Here is a 21,651-nt window from a genome sequence, read left to right as displayed (position 1 = left end):
TCGTGAGCTACAGCTCACTTCATCGGATGCAACTCATGTAGCTCACGAAAGCTCATGCTCAAATAAATGTGTTAGTCTCTAAGGTGCCACAAGTCCTCCTTTTCTTTTTGCGGATACAGACTAACACGGCTGCTCCTCTGAAACCTGTTTTTATAGTTATTTATATCTGTTGACCATTGTTTACCTTTATATAATATAATATAATTTTTATGTCTTTTCCCTAATTGTCCCTTTAATAGCAGAAATCTCTTGCTGCTTCATTTTTCTCTTGACACAGCGGTAACGTAAATTGTCACTTGATTGTGCCTCAGCTTTCCCCACAAAATTCCCTTTCCCATAATATACTTCAAGAAAAAATCTTTGAGAAGAGCAGATGTGCCAGCTCACAGTCAGACCCATTCAACCAAATTACCTTAGCACCAGTGTGAAGACCTGCTTTTAGCTGGGCAAAATTCAAGCTAAATTCAGTCTAGAATCTACTGTAATGAAACCTGGTGTTACACCTAGACACAGGGAGCCTGAGGCAGAAAGTCCAATAGGAGGAGGTTGGGTGGGGGCACAGATCAGCCCAGATTCCTTTCCATTGGCGTGGAGGGAGGCTAGTTGGAGCCCCACACAAAGCATGAACCAGCACATCCTCTGCTTCAGGAAGTGACTAGTTTTTAAAGCTGCCTCCCTTAAGTGGAAACCTCAAGGAAAGTGGGGGACAGTAACACTCCCTGCCCTTCCTGTGGTGCAAGGCTCTAGGCTGGTAGAAGGAGGAGGTATAACTTATACTTTTCAGCACCATGCTCAGGAAATCTCTCCCAGTACTTAATTAAGACATTGCTGTAAATGATTAGCAAAACTCATCTCTTCCTGTCATCCATACTATGTGAATCTTAATACAAGCAGATTGTCCCTTACAGGCATGAAGGGGTGTAATTTGCTGCAACTGATGTGGAATTCACTTTCTGGATAGGTCAGGCAATAGTATTTAAGGGTTATGCCAGGGCCAAACTTCTAATTTATAGTCAGAGCCCATAGGATTGCTGCATCTCTTGGGTACCCTGTTCCCACTTTGTAGCTGGACCTGCCCACTTGCACCAGCTGGCCCCAGGCTTTCCAGAAGAATGGGGATTGCAGGCAGCTTGCATTGCTGTTTGCCTATTTCCTTTTCCCTCAGCCATGGCAGCCTTTCTGCCCATGGCCTAGGTTTCTCCAGTACAACTTAGTGAATCAAGCCCATTCTTTTCTACATTACGGGCAAATAGTCATTTTGAAATGTAGTCATCTAAAAAAATTAGATGAGTTGTTTCAGCTACTACACCTATCCCTGTGTCTCCCTAACAATTTTTGTGGTTTTGTAATCATATTTTCCTAAAATTTTAAATGTTTTCTCCCAGCTGTTGCCACATGAATGATCCAAACACATTGACTATAAGGGGAAATAGTGAAACAGATGATAAACAAAGTGCATCAAATGCACAAAGTAAATAAATGGAAATAATCAAGCTTCTTTTTTCTCTAATCTTTCAGCTATATTAATCTCAAGTGGTACTTGTAGACACAACATATTTAGAGCTGTGTAATTTTTAATTTGACGATTCATCATTCCCGTAACCACATGTTTATGTACTCTGTGTCAAGCTTGATCTAAATTCTGTAGCACTCTAGTGCAGCAGACTGGAAATTCTGTGGCATCTTCAGATTCCTTGAATGTATTTGGTTTATTGAATGAAATACGAAAGAATGGGATGTTCCAAGGGGATTTACACACATGCTTAACTTTACACACTGAGTACATCCACTGAAGTCAGCCAGACTACTCGCAGCATGTAAAGTTAAGCACATGCTTAAGTCTTTGCAAGACAAGGGTGTAAGGGAGTTATGAGCCTAAATCATTCCAAGCCATAATGAATAATACCAACAATACACTGCCTTTGTGTTAATTTGGTATTTAATTTATTTTGTTTCCTCATAAATTTTACTGTGATGCAGAATTTTGTATTGAAAGTGGAAACCACTAGAGGGCTTGTCTAAACAAATAGTGCATGACAAGCTGAAGTGTAAATCTACAGTGCACTAGCCTACCACACACTAACTGTCCGTGTGGACCCTGCTACCACGTACTGAAAGTTTTCTCGTGCAGGTTGATCTCCCTCTGTTTCAAAGCAGAGTAGATCCTAGCACACTTTTAGTGCGCAGCAGCAGGGTCCCCACAGACGTGAGTGCACAGCACCCTAGGGCACTGTAGATTTACACCCCAGTTTGCTGTATGATAACTGTTCATCAGGATGAGCCCTCAGAAAAATTCAGGGGTAAGCGAGAAATTTTTTGGAAATTTTGGAAATTGGGTAGGGGGCAGTTGAGGCTTTTGGCAGCTGACAAGGTGTTGGAGGCAGTTAACGTTTGAAATAAGCACATTAGTTGGATGTGAAAATGATCAGCAATGTAATAGTGAACAATGTTGATAGTGAACTTTGCATAATTAGATTTCCAAATTAACACATCTCTCAGAGCTGTGGTTTCAGGATGTGTGGAGACTGACACTGTAGAAGGACATGACTGTGCCACTGTACACACTGTTCAAATCGGAAAGCTGTCTTCACAAGCATAAGGGCTAGTGCTCTGGAGCATAATGCTGCAGCAAGTCCACAGCTCCAGAGTACATGGGACCTTGACCATACCCAATTAATTATTATTTACATCTGAACCATTACTGTATTATTTGGCAGTTTTTCCAGCCATGCTACTTGTTGCTGCTTTTTTTTTAAACTGCAGCATAAACAGTATTTGAAAGGTCAGAGAGTTTAATTTTCTCTCCCCCCCCCCCTCAGATTTTATTTCTGGCATCCAATGGGGCTTTAAATAGCTGACACTGCTGCAGTATGATGTTATTAATGTTCTCAGGTATATGGTGTTATTTCTAGTCACAAAGAGTTTTGCAGGCTGGATGGAAAACAGGAATTTGATGCGGCCACTTTACAAAGATGTCTTAAAAACAGAAAATTTTCTACTCCCTTTATAGGTTCTGATTTTATATGGCTGCCTATGGGAGCAATTCTCAGAAACTGTGAGGACAAATCACAATTTTTCAGAGACTTTCCTTGGGTCTCAGAACGTGTCCTAGAAAACGGTGAGTTCATTCATTCTGTCTGAACCTTATTTTCATTAAAACTCAGCTCTGAAAATTTTGGGAGAAGTGTCTTGAAGACAATGATTAGATTAGGACTTTCTGCTCTTTGTGAGCATTTGTGTAGTATATTCAGTTGTGTGGATTTTCCAAATTTGAAGTCTTCCCTTACACAATCATGATTCTGTTTTCTGGCAATTGTATCCTTTGTCAGGCTGGGGTTTTTTAAAGAACCTAAGGGAGCTAGGTGCCCAACTCTCACTGAATTGCCTTTGAAAATCCCAATTACAGTATACAACTCTCAATGCCTGTCAAAATCCATTGTGTCACACCTGCATTCCCCTCTGCAAAATTGTGCTTAAAGGGACATTGCTATCTTGAGATTTTGATTTCTAGCTGAAAATGTATCTTCTGAAATGTCGGGTAACACCTAAAGTTTCTATAGCTAAAATAATTTAGCGTGGGCAAAGAATTGTCTTTGTTTTTTCTTCAGTTTATTGCTAGCATTATCTTCTACAGTATGGTAGGGCATAGGTGCTGGAATTAGGAGTGTGGGGGGTGCTTCAGCACCCCCTAGCTCGAAGTGGTTTCCATTATATACAGGGTTTACAGTTTGGTTCAATTGCTCTCAGCACCCCCACTATACAAATTGTTCCAGCACCTCTGCAGTAGGGTACTGCTCTGAGACTATCTCTGGAATGGTGAAGGGTCATGTGGTATCAAGACACCCCATTTTGGATATCTCTACTGTAGATCATCACTGATTGTCCCCAGCGTTGTACACATTCCTTCCCCTTTCTTATCTGTGCTTCTGATTTTGGTTTTCTTTCTACTTCATCACAGATGACTGATAACATTGACTGGTTACAGAGCCAAAATGCACTCTGTAAAGTGGATCGCTATACTCCAGGAGGCGAAGAAGAACAGAACTGGACAGTAAGAAATGTGTTGGGTTTTTTTAATTATTGTATAAACCTATTTTCATAAAAAGAACAGCCTGGAAAAATAACCAACAAAAATACCATACAGAGCATGAAAAGTGATTTGTCTCTGTATGGATATATTAAAGAAAGATAAATGTTTTTCCCAATGAATTTGTTAGTAAACAGGGCTCTGTACATTGCAATTAGATTTTCAGTCATGTAATCAAAGATGCCACTTTTATATTATATTGCACCGTTATATTACAAGTTTGGATTCATTTGAATGGTTTTATGCTATATGTTTCATACCTTGGAATTAGCAAGGTCCTTGTCTCTCACATATGGTAGTTACTGGTCCCTTACAGTAAGGGATTTACTCTCCAAATGAGAGGAATCAATGTTCAGCTCCATATATTGTAAATAATGTAAGGTTACCATTTGGGAAAATGGGATCTAGAATTTTTTCATTGATATAACACTAACAGCGCGGGTGTTGGTTTAATCTCAATGAAAAGTCGGTTGCTGAATGTTCATAATTAATCATCTTGCTGATAAATTTGGTTATAGATCATATACTAGAAGAAAACATAGGGTATGATGGCACTTTCTTGCTCTGGGTGAATAGTGAGAAAATTTACTCACAAACGTTGTCCTGAGATCAAACAAGAATTTACTTTTAACTTTGTTCACCTCCCTTTTTATTAGCTCTTTGCAAACATTCATCCAAGCAGAAATTGTTCATACAAAAGTTCCCCAAAAGCAGTATTTCTGACCAGAACCATAGATTTGTTTAATACATTTGTCAAATAAGTTATTAGCTGTGATTTGTTTATCCAGCTCTTGTACCCAGAATGTTGTGACGGCACCAGCAGCTGTTATTAGAAATACCAACAATGTGTTTTAGGTTGCTAATGTATGGTAAAGATTATGGATAAGATAAGAGGTATGTATTGTGACGTTCCCCTGGTGTTATCTGGACTGGTGATCTGCTAGTCACTCCAATCCTCGACTCTGGGAGCCAGCCTTACCCTGCTCTGCTGTGAGAACCCCCACTCCCGGGCTGTTCATGCACAGCCTCTAGCACGTAAGCTGCTCCAAGCTATGTGAGTGAGCACTTTTGGCCAGCCACTGCTTGGATTGTGCAACCTATTGACAATAGTCAATATCTCCGGTCCCAGACACGACCCGAGGAACCTCTGTCTTGCAGTATCCAGTTGTGCCCACTGGGCACTGCAATCTTATATGAGTTTGTCAATTTAATAAAGAAATTGCTATGTGCCAGGCTTGTTATCCCAAGGGGAGTCTCTGACACACTTCAAACCAAACGCACTGCTTCAGGTAGAATAAACAAACAAATTTATGAACTACAAAAGATAGATTTTAAGTGATTATAAGTCAAACCACAACAAGTCAGATTTGGTCAAATTAAATAAAAGCAAAACACATTCTAAACTGATCTTAATAATTTCAGTGCCCTTACAAACTTAGATGCTTCTCACCACAGGCTGGCTGGTTGCCCTTCAGCCAGGCTCTCCCCTTTGATCAGCACTTCAGTCGCTTGGTGGTGGTGTCTGTAGATGGAGGTGGAAGAGAGATAGCATGGCAAATGTCTCTTCCTTTTATCATGTTCTTTCTTCCCTCTTGGCTTTCCCCCCCAACCACCCCGCCTTCAGAGTCAGGTGAGCATTACCTCATTGTAGTCCCAAACTGACAAAGGGAAGGGGGGTGACTCACTTGAGAGTCCAACAGATCATTTGTTGTTGCCCAGGCCAGTGTCCTTTGTTCCTGTGAGGCTGGGCTGGGTTTGTCCCATACCTGCCCTGATGAGATGTGAACTGCCCCTCTGCTCCTGGAGAGTTTTGCCTGGGCTTGTTTTAAGCCAAAAGGACACATTTTCAGCCTCATAACTATTTACATGAAATTACAACCTATAACATTACTATAACAACAATGCTCAGTGCATCATGGTGCTTCCGAAGACACCCAACATGACAAACTTTGCATTGGATACCACACAATCATATTATAAGAATGAACATGGGGTTGCAGGGTGTTCCTCCGCGGTACAGAACATCACATATACCATCTTCAAATTATGTGAATTTGATTATGATTATGATAGTTGTTCTTAAAGTAAAGGCACTGAGAGAGTTGTTGATAGGTGCAGTGTATAAAGTGAAAGAATACCTACAATTATTATTTAGGGCTAAATTGTGCTCTTTTACATCCAAAGTAACTCCACCAGAGTCAATGGGCCAGATTCTGCTTTCAACTATATCTGTGTGAGTCCAGACTAAATCCACTGAATTTATCAGTTACTCTGGATTTATACCAGTATGACTTAGGAGCTGCATTTCCTGGGTGGAATCTCTTACAAACTTTATTTAGGTAAGGTTGGCAGTATCGGGCCCATACAAAGCCTGTAGCAACATTCAGAACCAGAACTCAAGAATCCTGACTGAAGCTGTGAGATTCATGTTGGTTTTCGTTTGCCTGGTTCATACCAATTTTCTGTGGATTCAGATTAATGTAGTTGTGCACACTGAGTTTTGATGAAAGTTTTGGGTTTATCTGACTCCCAGATAATGATGGCAGTAAAGAGCAGTGTGAAACTAGCAAAGGTTTGTAAAGTTCTCTGTAATGCCAATAGGTTTAGTAGGTTTCAGTTTGTGATATTGCTGTCTGTTCACCCGTCTGTGTCTCTCTCTAGTAGTGGAGGCCTGTTGGTCCTGATGTAGCTGAGGTTGTGTCATGGACTGACACTCTGGAGTTCTTTTGTGTAGGTGACATTGTGGGACTGAAGTCTGCTGTTGTCCAGGCTTGAGGGGTTTATTGGATCTAAGCATTACATCCCTTCTCCCACCCAATCATGCAGTCAAGATAAAATACATTATGCATCCCAAAGAGATGTCCTTTTGCTATAATACAAGGATGAGATGACCATTAGTTATATATCTTCTGGCATCTGTACACTACACATAGACATAGTGAGTCACATCCATGATGATAAAAATTTAGAATGCACACACAATAGAACAGCTGCAGCATTGAGGCAGATACATTAATTAAACCGTCATTTCCCCTATCAGGTTCTCATAATTACTAGAGATTTAAGCATGTTAAAATTACTGGACAAAATTATTAATTACTAATTTATTTATTTATTATTGTTTTAAAGTGAACAGCAGCAAGAGTACAGCTGCTATATATTTCTTTCTTTCTTGATGTGGGGGGCGGGGTGGGAGCAGGTGGGGGGAAGCCATCAGATCCACATCAAGCTCCTCCTTTGAAGCTGAGGGGATATCCAGATGGTCTAATGGGATAGTTACATGGCTATTCATTACGGCTGTGATTGTTCTATTCCTCTCCGTCAAAGTGCTTTAAGAGGGAAAAAATAGTTAAACAATCCCTGTGCTGCAGACAGCTCCTAGATAGATGACAGCAATGCTGGTGGAGCTGTGATGAGAGCATTAGCCCTTCAGCTTCACAAATACAGGCCTCTAACTGGCAATAGCAGTAAGAGCCTTTTCATGAGAGGGAGCTAGCTAAAAGAAGATAACATCAGATAGATACACAAAGAAAGTACCTTTCAGAGGGACAATGGAAATAAGATTAAATTTACTAAACGGCGTTCCTTTGTTGCTGTTCTCAGATAACAAGTAAACTCATCCTCAGTGCTGGAAGGGTAAAGCAAAGAGCAGTCTCTGATCTTTAAAAGACAATGTATTTCTTGGAGAATCAGGTGAATGATATATGTCATTTGGATCCTTGGTTTGTTCATTCACAAGAGATTAAACTCAGATGTATCTATATCTTTTTGCTTCTCTCTCCACGGTTGTTAAAACATCCAGTTTGTACATCCATTCATTAGTCCTTGTTATTTACATTTTTCTCTACTATGTAACCCATACAGAAGAAAGAGGCCAGACTACATGCTAGTGTAGGACCTGATCCAACTTCCACTGAAGTCAGTGAGAGTCTTACTATTCACATCAATGGGTGCATCTACACAAGAAGAGTTAGTGTCCATGTTGCAGCTGCACTAGTGCTAAGCCACCAGTACAGAACAGGGTTTCATGCCATGATAGTAAAAATGTCATCATGTCTGCACTAACACTTACATTGGTTCTACCACGGGTTGAGCTGCAACAGTGCTAGCAATTGCTATAATATAGGTATTGATTTTTCTGGCATAGGCAAGGCTGATGAGAATTGCATTAGGTTTTTATAGAATGCCTTGGACTGAGCAAGGTCTTTGTACCAAGGGAATATGAATATTAGGAAATAAACCATTGTAAATTTGTGATTTGTTTCAATCCCTAGACTGATTCAGCAAAATTTTTCAAACAAGCTGCATCCGATCCACTCAAAGTCTTGAGCTGGCTCCGAAAAGATCTCGAAAGATGTGCACTTGGAATCCAGGATGTGCTGAAGTCTACCAGTAAACAAAAGGCTTGTGAGAACTCAAGGGAACCATCAATAGGTGGGCAGAGCATCCAAATGCGCAATGCACCCTCACCAGGTGGTTTCAGTGTCTATGATGAGCAGTTTAGCATGGATGTTAGATCCAACAGTGGGTCACCTGATTTTCATATGGAGATGAAAGCAACCTCAAGTCAAAAGGAACCAAAGGACATAGAAGGTCAGCTAACTTCTGCAGATACCAAGCAAGGTGTGGATGAAGTCTCTTTTTATGTTAACAGACTCTCTAACCTTGTCATTGCAATGGCACGTAAAGAGATTAATGACAAGACAGATGGCACTGATAAGTGTATACACAAGTCACTTTTCGCCTCTCTTGGGGAACCAGGTCACAAGTCTACTGGAGTAGGCACAAATGAAGGCAAAAATAATCCATCCGAGAATTCAACTCATATTACTATGAAGGAAACCAAATATGAAGAGAATCCATCTTCCAAGAAGAAAACATTTTTTTATAAAGAAGTAGATGAACAATCTTCAGTCAGAAATGAGCAGAGTAATGAAAGAAGGTCAGCACACAGTGAGAACAGATCATGTCATCATAAAAAACGCTTTGGCCCAGATGAATTTACGAATACTTTAAGCAAAGGGATTCTGGTTTATGCCAATAATGTGGTTTCAGATATGATGGTCTCAGTTATGAAGACCATGAAAGTTGAAGTGAATGACTCAAGCATAGCTTGTGTGGTGCTGAAAAAGGTGATACTAAAGCACTCCAAGGAGGTAGTTTCAGACTTAATAGATTCCTGTATGAAAAATTTACACAATGTTACAGGGACACTCATGACTGACTCAGATTTTGTTTCTGCAGTTAAGCGGAGCCTATTCAGTCAAGGAAGTCATAAGGCTGCAGAAATAGTACAAGCAATGCTAAATCGTTTACATTCTACCTTAATAGTGCAAAAACCAGCAGGAGATAAGTCCCAGTCTCAAAGCCTTGCATATGCATCTGTAAAGACGGGTTCACGAGCAGCAGATGCAAAGGCTCAGAACTTGAGGTTTTCAGCAACAAAAACTGAAACAGTTACCAAAGAGAAAGAAAAAGAAATTACCTGTGCAGAAACAGTAGGTAACCACATAATTAAACATGGGCTTACTCTATGGCATCAAAAGCAACAAAAATGCAACAGATGCTCGAAGTCTCAGCCTTCAGCAAGGGAAGCTGAATCTAAACCTCCAGAAAATCCACACTGGAGTTCAGAAATTCAGAACATGACCAAAACATCCGGAGATGCATGGGCAAAAGATCTGATTGTGACTGCACTATTGTTGATACAGTATCATCTAATCCAACAGGAGAACGCAGGCAAGGGCACAGCTGAAGGGGGCAAAACTAACAAAGCAGGTACCACTTCATTTGGATTCCTCTCACATGAGTCCCATGAAAAAGGTGGTTGCAGTAGTTTCAGACCATCTTCAGCAAAAGATCAGGATGCATCAAAGCAAAGTGATGAATCAGGTTCCCAGGAGTCAGAACTTCACAAGCGGAACCCTGAAAATGACATGTCCAGTGTCATATTAATGCTCATCCGAAAATTAATAAATGAAACTGGTTGCAAAATAGAAGGCCAGCAAGGAAATTCCATGATAGATGAAACAAACAGGAATCCTGGCAAAACCTCTGAGGGACATGCCTTTTCAGAAGTTGAACAGTCCTGTGAAGAGGCTATATCTGGACTGACAAAAATGATTACTGATCAGTTTGACATAAGTGGAAAAGAGGGGGGCAGCGGGCAATTTGTTGACAGTTTGGTGGATACAGTGACAAAGTTGTGTCTTATGATAGCCAAATACAGCAACCCACAGTCTGCTCTAGCAGAGATAGGGGACAGGGAAGATGGCACAGGATCTGTGGATTCCAAGGGCACAGGAACCGCTGAGGCTGGGCTTGGATCAGGTGAAGACAGTGCATCCGGTCGCAAAGTGGTAGTGGTGAATCAGAATCCTTCCGAGAGCTTACATAACAAACAGCTCCAAGCACTCCTCCAGTGGGTAGCAGCCTCTCAGACAAATGTGCCTGTATTGTATTTCTTGGATGAGGATGATGAGTTTCTGAATAAGGTAAGCAATGAAGTAATTGGGTAATGGGCAGGGACTTTAGGGCATGGTGGGATTTAGGTTCTTTCTTCAGTTTTTTGCTATCTTGTGGTGTAAAGCTTTTGTTCTAAGGAAAACTTAATTTCTGGCCTTTTCTCTTACTAAAAGAGTACTCATCATGTTAATGATGGTGCTATTGCCTTTATAAAATAACAACATCATAAACATTAGAGGTGGAAAAAGCTATTATGCCATCTTCTCCATCCCCCTCCAGTGAAGAATTGTTCTCTATGGCGCACTCTCCACTACTTTGAGTCTAGTTTTACATGACCCAAGTGATTTTACTTCCACCACTTCCCTTAGTTCCACAGATTAATAATCATAGAATATCAGGGTTGGAAGGGACCTCAGGAGGTCATCTAGTCCAACCCCCTGCTCAAAGCAGGACCAATCCCCCATTTTTGCCCCAGATCCCTAAATGGCCCCCTCAAGGATTGAACTCACAACCCTGGGTTTAGCAGGCCAATGCTCAAACCACTGAGCTATCCTTCCCCCCTGCTTCATAGAATATCAGGGTTGGAAGGGACCTCAGGAGGTCATCTAGTCCAACCCCCTGCTCAAAGCAGGACCAATCCCCAATTTTTGCCCGGATCCCTAAATGGCCCCCTCAAGGATTGAGTTTACAACCCTGGGTTTAGCAGGCCAATGCTCAAACCACTGAGCTATCCCTCCCCCCCATATTAAGAACTTTTTCATGATATTCCGTTGTATGATACATTTTATGAAACTGACCTCTGCAAAGCACTTTGAGATCCACTGATGAAAAGCGCTATATAAGAATTGATAATTATTATCATCATCATTACTATTATTTATTATATAGGGACACTTGTCAATTTCAAAGTTACATATTGTGGACAATCAGATTTCTTTTCCTAAATTACTAACCTTAGATTATTAATAGTAAAAAATTTTAAAATCCAAATTACTTTTCACTACATGTGATTTGTTTACCTTTTATATTTCTTTCACTTAGAAAGGCCATTTGTCTGGTTTTCAGCTGGACAGTCCTGGTTTTCTAAAGTAGTGTCCCCTGTACAATAGTGATTTAGACCTGGACTGGTTTTGTTTGGTATTTTCATGTAAAGTCAGTGAACACACAGAGGTTGCCAATTTTCAAAGCACGTCAACCCGCCCCCACTGACATGACCTCGCACACACCATGCGTGCAAGGTAATGTCGGCAGGGATGGGATGATGGGCTTTGAAAAATGGCATCCTTTGTGTAGCGTGACCTTTTGCACACTAAGCAAGGTCACACTGACGGTGGCAGGTACACTCTGTTCCCAGAAGTACTGGAGTATCCAATATTCTGCGGAAGCGGCAGTAGCCACCCTACTCTCATCTTGGACAATGAAGATCAATTTTAGTGTTACTTATAGTAGATTTCATTTTCAGGTTGCTGCAATTTGCTCTATATACATAGGAAGTTTAAGAACAAAGAAATGGAAACATTCATGTTGGTCTTAGGTTTTATAGGCTTGTCTTTACAAAATCTAAATTATGGGTCAATTTTGAGTTGACAGTGCCACTTTAATGTCATAGCTCTACTAAGTTTTACCCCTTTGTATTATCTTAAATAATTCTTCTCTCCCCTTGGTGTTTTTACCCTTCAAATATCTGAGGACTTTAATCAAGTCCCCTCAGAACTGTTACTTAGCCAGGGTATAAGTAATTAGGTTTTTTTCAGTCTGTCCTCATAAATCAATCTCTCCATTCCCCTAGTCATTTGTTATTCCCCTCTATATTTCCTCCAATTTGTTAGTATTACAGAGGCATTGCTAGCTAGCTAAAGCTTTATTTAGATTTATATATTTTCATTTAAAGCAAGAAGAAATATCTTCCATTTCACACTTTAATAATTGAATTTAGTTTCCAATTTTATACACCAATTCTTACTAGGCTAATTGAATTGTTTATATATTTTAATAAATGTTCTGACTTCATCAGAAGAAGCATTTCTTTTAGCTTTGCCCTGACAGTCTCACCACTTTTGTCTCCCCCTAGCTAAAAACACACAGTCCCCAAAACCACAAGACTTCAAACACATCCAATAGTATCTCTGATGTACCACTGTTCAAATTTTAAATTACAATTTTAAAATTATTCCCCTTATTTGGCTTAATCAATTTGATCTACTCCAAGGAAAGTTGCTGGAAATGTCAATTTCTGACAGCTGCTTCAGTTCTTCAGTGCTGGCAGCCTGCCACCCTGACTCGGTTGCTGTATTGAGGCCAAAAGGCACTCTAGCCCTGCTGGGGAAAGTGGCAGGCCTAATTAACAAAAAGGTCACATCTCCAGAGTTCCTTTTATAACAAACCAACATTCTCCCTCCTATGGCTTTTTTTCCCCAGTCTTTCTTCAGGTAGCAAAGAGTTCTCCACAGACAATCTTGTGGCAAAGTTCAGAGTGAACTAACTTTTCCTCCCTGTGGTTATATTTCCAAAATAAAATCCAAACAGACATTGCTTCCCTTTGCCTGGGAGAGATTCTCAGCTCTTCTTGCTCCCTTCAGGTCTTGGGGCAAGGCTGGGTTTATGTAGTATCAAGTATCTTGATCTGAGAGTAAACAAAGAAAAATCTGCATTGGTCTCTAGACTTCAGATAGGCTACCTTAGATTCTACCAAGGCTCTAGCTTGCCTATTCCCAGGGCAGTTCATAGAGCTCATCCAGGCAGTCAGTCTAACCAAATGTAGGTTAGAAGATTTAGTGATGGAATCCAGCACTTTAGTCACCTCCTAGGCAGGGTTGCAGATGAACAAACCAAGCATTTACAAATTGAATACGATAATGTTTCCCCACTCAGCAGGTCAAAGACATTCTACTTTAGTGGACACTGCCAGAGAATATCTGAGAAGCAGACTGACAGAAGACAATGATAGGCACAGATGCTTCAAACGTGGGTTTGAGAGCACATTCAAAATGTTTGTTCATAGCTTTGAAGAGCCTGGGAGGCAAAATTCCCCATAAACTTGCTAGAGTTCACAGCCATCAGGACAGCTCTCAAATCCTGTCTCCTACAGATCAAAGGACTGCCAGTGCAGATTCTCTCATACATTCTGTTTATGATGTAGTACCTGGACAAACAAAGGGGAGATTTGTTCTCTCTGTTGAGACAGGGGGCAATCCTTGGGAGTAGTTAATCCAGAATGAAATTTCTTCATCTGCTCTGCAGCTGACAAATATAAGAACCCTCCACAATAGCCAAACATGTTGATCATCACAAGTGATCACATAAACCATTAGTGGCTTGTCCAATATTTGCTAGGTGATGTCATCTGGACAGGAGTAGGCCCAAGTTATTTAGAATGTTGAATATATATTTAGCCTTTGGAGAAAATTCTACAGATCAAATTATCTTGACTGAAAAGTTGGCCAAATTGATAAGACATCCTGCCTCCAGATGAATCTAGTCATGCTATAGACTACCTAATATTCCTGTGCTGGAACATCTCAGAGCTTTATCAGGTAGGGGATAGTGGCTTTAATAGCATGTATCACAATATGCCCTTGTCTGAAATTAATAGGACTGCTACGTGGAGTTCGGTTCACACCATTGAGAATCACTATTCTCTCAACACCACATCAAGAGCAGATACTGGGTTTGGAAGATCGGTGCTTCATGTAATGTTCAGCTAATAGCGTTCCACAGTCCACCTCCTCAGGGAGGTCACTGCCTCCTAACTTCTTACAGTGGGGCTTTGTGGAAGCAGTGTCATGAAGGAGAAAAGTCAGTTATTTACCAATAGTAAATTTTGTTCTCTGAATGTATTGGCTCCATATAGCCACACTGTCCCCGCTTCCCCACTCTTAATATGTCTTGTTACAGAGCCCACCTACAAATAGGGCTTCTGGATGTAGACAAGAACTGAAGGATGGTTAGAAAGGATGGGATATCTATGACCTTGTTCTGTGGACTGTTGGAAGTGGGGGAATTGTGCACCCTCCCTAACTGCCAGCTACTGCTCAAATATAGTTCCATGGTCGCATGTCTAGGCATTTGACTCCTGCATTGTGGCTCTGTGGAAGCCATACGGTCAGAGAAGAGGAGTTATTATGGGTAAGTGACCCCTTTTTTCAAGGGGTGTAAATACACATAAATAGATGAAATTAAGAAAAAGAAATACAGCATTTTCTGACAGACAAGTCTAATTAAACTGTGGAATAGTCTCCCAATGGAAGGGTTGGAAGCCTATTGCTAGGGACATTTAAAACTAGACTGAAGAAAGTCTGGATAATTGATTACTGGGAGCAAGCTGGCACTGAGGAATGGATTCTCTGAAGTCAATAGTACTAAGTCTGTCAGGTTGTATTTCTATAATTTGAGTAAAAACCCTAGGATTGGAATGTTTTTGCATTTTTTTTTATTTTGTAGAAGAGAGAGTACATAGCCACAAAGCTCAGACATAGATCTAAATCTTTCCAAGTCTTGAAAACTTAGGGCCTGATCCAAAAACAATTGAGATCAATAAGAGGATTTCCATGGACGTCAGTGGACACTAAACCATGCCCATACTCGCTATGAACTGGCTAAAGATATAGAAGGCAAGAAATTCTGAGTGAATGCGTATGAACACACACGTCCTAACATTTACTTCCCAAATTCTGCTCCATTCTGCCTTGTGCTCGTCAAACAGTGGGTGTTCTTAAATGCCATATGTGCTCTGATACCTCAGCATGGTGGAATAATAGCCTTCCATGTTGATTATGATTTCCAGTCATGTTTCATTTTAGTAAGAAACCCTCTCTGTATCAACCTTGCTTTCTGGCATTTGATTTTCTCCCCACTCCCTTCAATGTTTTAATTAAAAAAATGATTAAAACAAAACATTTTTCTCTGAAAGTGCCTACAGTTTTTTTTGTCACTATGGTATTTAGCTGTAGTCTGCTGTATAATTACACATTTATAAATTTAAAAAAATTGCTTCCATGCCAGATGGTAATGGCTCGGGAGTCAGGATATGTTGTTTAGCATCAATACTATTCTAACTGGTATGGAAGAAAAGCCCTAAACATCTGAAAAGAAGACACTTTTCAAAGTGAAATATATGGCATATTTTCAGTTGCCTTTGTCTGTCTGCATACTAAAACCAATCAGACCCAGGATGACTTAAATGCAGCCAGGTACTCAGAACCTGTTGCCAGAAGTCTTTTCATTTTCTTCTTCTGTGGCCCAACAACGCCTATTCTCCTTGGCTCCCAGTACACAACTTGATTTCCTTTTTAATAAATAACAGACACAAAAAGTAGTGCCAAATTGTTTTCTACAGAGATAGAAGCCAAGGAACAATGTATGCCTTTCTTGAACCATAATGCTATTAAGTTATCACTGGACACTACAGCCCACACATTTGCATTTTGGGCCAAACCTTGATCACCTTATGCACTTAGTCTCATTCAAGACAATGGGACTGCTCAAATGAGTTAGGAAAGTAGTGGGGGTTGCAACAAAGTAGCCACTGATGAAGATTTTTCTGATATTCAACCTAAATTTTCCCTTTGTAAACCTTAACCCATTTCTTCTAGTTATTACGCCTTTGTATTTAACACTAAGTAAGTCTCTCCCTTTTGGATTTTGTAGAGGATTATCTTGTCCCTATTTACAAATGACCTAGCCAGACTAGCTATTTGGCTCTTTTAATCATTCCTCATAGGTCAGCCTCCTGCAGCACCTGGGAATTACTGGGCTTGTACACCTAAGAGCATAGAATGGAAGTAGGTGAAAGAGAAGTACTTCAACACCCTTGCCTCTCATTTCTCCCTTTTAAAATATCCCATTTATGGTGTATCATACTTGTGTTTTGCTTCTGTTTATTTCACAGCTTCAACAACTGTCATCAATAGCAGTGGAGAAGGGGTACAGCGTGGGGGAAGTCATACAAGCAGTGCTGAAGTATGAGAAAGAAAAACAACTGGGCGAGGCCCTGGGAAATTTTGTTCGGTTGCCAGTGCTGGACTGGCTGCTTAATAACCTGTGAGCAGAGGCATCTCCTCTCTCTTCCTCCCCAGCAGTGCTTCGTTTCCAGCCAAGCACCTATTACAACTCCAACATATCAGACTCAACTATCCACCACTGATTTGTAGGATACGATATTATCAGTTATTCTGACTCCTGCTGGACAAGCATATAAATAAAACAAAACAAATAGCTAATGAAGTCTGGTTGGAAAAGTTAATTATATTATGTCCCTTTTAGTTGTCTCTGTCAATTGAATTTTACACCTTGTGGCCTTCGATGGCTGCTGAAATTCTCTCTTTTCCCATGCATCTTTTTTAAGCACAGTCTGGTCTAGGGGAGGAGGATTTAAGCTCTTTAACAAGACTTTTTACTGTATTTGGGGCCAGGTTTGAACAGTGCAGGATAGTTCATAGGCTTGATTCACTCATGCCAGCCAGATTCAGTTTGCATCCTTCTGTGTCCCCAGGGATAACTGCTCTTGAGTGGAGGTGATCCATCAGGGAAAGGCAGCTTTAAATTCCTTGGTCATCCTTCTCTCTGCCCAGAAGTTGCAATGAATAAATGTCTCTCTCATGCATCTTGGCCACTTCTAGTCCCCCAGCCAGTGCTGCACACTTTTGTGGTTGTGGCTGTCAGCTCAGGGTCCCTCAACAAAGGCGGGGTTTGACGGTGTAAGACATGCATCTTGGGGTGTATAATAGTCATCTTAGGGCATGCGGGGTATATACAAACTTACTATACACTAGTAAGTATATACTATTACATTTGAAAAATTGTGGAGAGCTGGGGGAAAGCATGTAGTGGGATATCACAGAGACTGGATGTTAGGTCTGGTCTTATGTAACATCTTCACTCGTGATCTGGAAGAAGGACCAATTCACAGATGACGATAATAGGAAAGAGTCAAAATACCACTGAGGGCAGAGAATGGGACCTAAAGCAATTAGAAATATGGGCAGAAACTAGTATATGAAAAGAATTTAGAAAAATGCAGGACAGCAGCAGGAAAATAATCTGAAACACAACTATTCAATGGGAAATAGAATCCAGGAAATCAGTGCTGAAAGAGACCTAGGGATGATAATGAAGAGCAAACTAGATGAGAATTTACAATACAATAAAGCGGCAGTAGGGTTAATACTGTGTTGTGGTGTGTATGTAGAGGCATCATGTCAAGGTGCAGGGACACAATAGTCCTTGATTGTACAACTCCAGAACAACTACACCTAGAACAGGACATTCAGTTCCAGGAATCAGTTTACCCAGAAAGGCACTGATAAATTGGAGGAAGTTTAGGGAGTTTTGGGGGGAATTGGTTTATGAGAAAAGACTAAAATAGTTACATATATTACTCCTGCTGGAATCTGCACCCATTGCATAATGCAGAATTTGAGCAGAATTAATGTTCCCCAAAGAATTTTATTTTTTCACGTAGAATTTGTGATTTCCACCAAAAAGCTTCTTTTTTCCAGCTGGGGCTCGGATTGTCAGCTGCATGTGGCTGGGGTTCCTGCCGCAAGGATGACAGCAGGAGCCCCAGCCATGCGGGGCTGACAGTGGAAGCCCCAGAAGTGTGTGATTATATTGTGTTATTTTGGACAAATAAATTATGCAGAATTTTAAAATACTTTGTGCATATTTTTTTATTTTTTTTTCTTAGAATCATAGAATATCAGGGTTGGAAGGGACCTCAGGAGGTCATCTAGTCCAACCCCCTGCTCAAAGCAGGACCAATCCCCAATTAAATCATCCCAGCCAGGGCTTTGTCAAGCCTGACCTTAAAAACTTCTAAGGAAGGAGATTCTACCACTTCCCTAGGTAACGCATTCCAGTGTTTCACCTCCCTCCTAGTGAAAAAGTTTTTCCTAATATCCAACCTAAACCTCCCGCACTGCAACTTGAGACCATTACTCCTTGTCCTGTCCTCTTCTACCACTGAGAATAGTCTAGAACCATCCTCTCTGGAACCACCTCTCAGGTAGTTGAAAGCAGCTATCAAATCCCCCCTCATTCTTCTCTTCTGCAGACTAAACAATCCCAGTTCCCTCAGCCTCTCCTCATAAGTCATGTGTTCCAGACCCCTAATCATTTTTGTTGCCCTTCGCTGGACTCTCTCCAATTTATCCACATCCTTCTTGTAGTGTGGGGCCCAAAACTGGACACAGTACTCCAGATGAGGCCTCACCAATGTCGAATAGAGGGGGACGATCACATCCCTCGATCTGCTCGCTATGCCCCTACTTATACATCCCCAAATGCCATTGGCCTTCTTGGCAACAAGGGCACACTGCTGACTCATATCCAGTTTCTCGTCCATTGTCATCCCTAGGTCCTTTTCCGCAGAACTGCTGCTTAGCCATTCGGTCCCTAGTCTGTAGCTGTGCATTGGGTTCTTCCGTCCTAAGTGCAGGACTCTGCACTTATCCTTATTGAACCTCATCAGTTTTCTTTTGGCCCAATCCTCCAATTTGTCTAGGTCCCTCTGTATCCTATCCCTACCCTCCAACGTATCTACCACTCCTCCCAGTTTAGTATCATCCGCAAATTTGCTGAGAGTGCAATCCACACCATCCTCCAGATCATTTATGAAGATATTGAACAAAACCGGCCCCAGGACCGACCCCTGGGGCACTCCACTTGACACCGGCTGCCAACTAGACATGGAGCCATTGATCACTACCCGTTGAGCCCAACAATCTAGCCAACTTTCTACCCACCTGATAGTGCATTCATCCAGCCCACACTTCTTTATCTTGCTGACAATACTGTGGGAGACCGTGTGAAAAGCTTTGCTAAAGTCAAGAAACAATACATCCATTGCTTTCCCTTCATCCACAAAACCAGTAATCTCATCATAGAAGGCGATTAGATTAGTCAGGCATGACCTTCCCTTGGTGAATCCATGCTGGCTGTTCCTGATCACCTTCCTCTCATGCAAGTGCTTCAGGATTGATTCTTTGAGGACCTGCTCCATGATTTTTCCGGGGACTGAGGTGAGGCTGACTGGCCTGTAGTTTCCAGGATCCTCCTTCTTCCCTTTTTTAAAGATGGGCACTACGTTAGCCTTTTTCCAGTCATCTGGGACTTCCCCCGTTCGCCACGAGTTTTCAAAGATAATGGCCAATGGCTCTGCAATCACAGCCGCCAATTCCTTTAGCACTCTCGGATGCAACTCGTCCGGCCCCATGGACTTGTGCACGTCCAGCTTTTCTAAATAGTCCCTAAATTTTGGTGCAGAATTCCCCCAGGAGTAATATATTTAGTCTCATTAAGAAATGACTAAAGGGGGATCTGATAACAGCCTCCATATATATGACAGCTGTAAATGTCAAGGTGGGAAAGGAATATATTTACAAGAGTATAAGTAAGAATAAGAATAATGGGATGAAATTAAGTATTGATAAGGGGTCTGTGACATCCCCCAGGGTACAATCTGGACTGTTGGATCGTTGTGCCGCCTTAACAATCCAGTCTGGTGTGCACTATGCCCTGCTTTGCTGTGTGAGCTGCCACTCTGCCCACTCACACCAGCCTCTAGCATGCAAGTCACTCCCAGACAAATACCAGCATGCTATGCCCAGCCACTCTTTAATTACACTCAGAGGGCACCGGCATATCCCTAGTCCAACCATTGCACACCAGAAATGTGTGCTTTACACTGCACAAGAGCACCTTGATTAGAGTAAGCTCATTAATTAGTTTGTCCATCAAAGGGTATGAATATGTACCAGCCTTTGTAACTTGAGTAGATTCCCCAAACTTAAATCAAAAACGCACTGGCATAGCTAAAACATTAAAATAAATTTATTAACTACAGAAAGACAGATTTTAGGAGACTATAAGTGATATAGGCATAGAAGATTATCACTGGTTACCAAAAAAAAAAAAAAAAGATAAAAACCACAACCTGTTTCTTAAACTTTACCAGGTTAACTCAAATTTCAAGCAGTAAGGGTTATCTTACCCAAAAGCCTGTAGCAATCTGTGCTAACGGGAAATTTTTCCAGTTAAGACAACTCCCCCCCAGTTCAATAATGTTTTTCTCTTTCAAACAATGTTGTTGCCTTCAGCATAGGTGGGGGAGGAGAGGTGGTCTGATGATGTCACTGTCCCTTATTTTATATTCTCCTCCAGGTGCTGGAAAAATCCTTGCTGTGTCATGGGGTTAGGCAGACCCATTGCCTACATCCTCTGCATTCAGTCCTTCATATGAATTGCAAATTCTTGATTACACCCTTTGTGTGCGTAAGGCTTGACATGTAAGGCTTGTGTTCACAGTTCCTAATGAATAGGGGACCGCAAAGGGGAGTTTGTGGGAGGGAGACATAATATAATCATTATAGTTAGGAAGGGGACCTCAATGCCAGTGTCAACGCTGCTTCTGGCTGTTTAAAAAAGCTGGTGCTCCACGAACCAGCTGAGCGGCGGGGAACCAGCTGAGCAGCGGGAGACAGCAGAGCGGCAAACAGCAGGAGTTTGCCTGGGATCTGTGTTGGTGAGTATCTGGGTATCTGAGTGTGTGTTTGGTGAGAGGATTGGAGTATTTGTAGGGAGGGCAGCTTGAAAGTTTGAGCGAGTGCTTGATTGGTTGGCTGAAAAGGGCAGGAGTTGGGAGTGTTTTGTTTCAGGTGAGCCTGGCTGTTTAAAAAAGCTGGTGCTCCGCGAACCAGCTGAGCGGCAGGGGACAGCAGAGCAGCAAACAGCAGGAGTTTGCCTGGGAGTTCGCCTGGGGTGAGCCCACTGAGGCTTACACCCTAATGACTTCTCTGAGTAATTACTGCATCTCCTGAGGAAGCTCATAGTAGGACAGTAATATGGATGGGGAGTGTTCAGCTGTTGTGATCTGCACTGGATGTGCCATGTTTGTCTTTCTTCCACAGGACAGAAGTGACTTTGTGTGTACAAAGTGCAAGCTGGTCTCCATATTGGAAGAGAAGGTTCAAGGTCTGGAGCAACAGGTATCAACCCTGCGTTGCATAAGAGAAACTGAAGATTTCCTGGACAGACGTCAGGATATGCTTCTACAGGCTGGCTAACCTAGTGAGGAGGGCTTTAAACTAGGTTCACCGGGGGAA

The 21,651-nt window shown here is 41.5% G+C and overlaps 1 protein-coding gene across 1 annotated transcript; it reads left to right on the top strand.

The window, feature by feature from the left end:
• Window positions 1-3,958: 3,958 nt before the first annotated feature.
• AKAP3 (A-kinase anchoring protein 3) lies at window positions 3,959-16,595 on the top strand (the record flags this gene model as incomplete). Its single annotated transcript, XM_084617326.1, has 3 exons — window positions 3,959-4,051; window positions 8,362-10,581; window positions 16,440-16,595. The coding sequence occupies 3 exons, from the start codon at window positions 3,959-3,961 to the stop codon at window positions 16,593-16,595; spliced, it is 2,469 nt and encodes an 822-aa protein (XP_084473452.1).
• Between the last annotated feature and the right edge of the window lie 5,056 nt (window positions 16,596-21,651).

Source organism: Lepidochelys olivacea, assembly GCF_965140295.1.
Source record: "Lepidochelys olivacea isolate rLepOli2 genome assembly, chromosome: 1".
Classification (NCBI taxonomy): Eukaryota; Metazoa; Chordata; order Testudines; family Cheloniidae; genus Lepidochelys; species Lepidochelys olivacea.
Note: the sequence above shows the minus strand (reverse complement) of the source record. Positions and strands in the feature narration are given on the sequence as shown.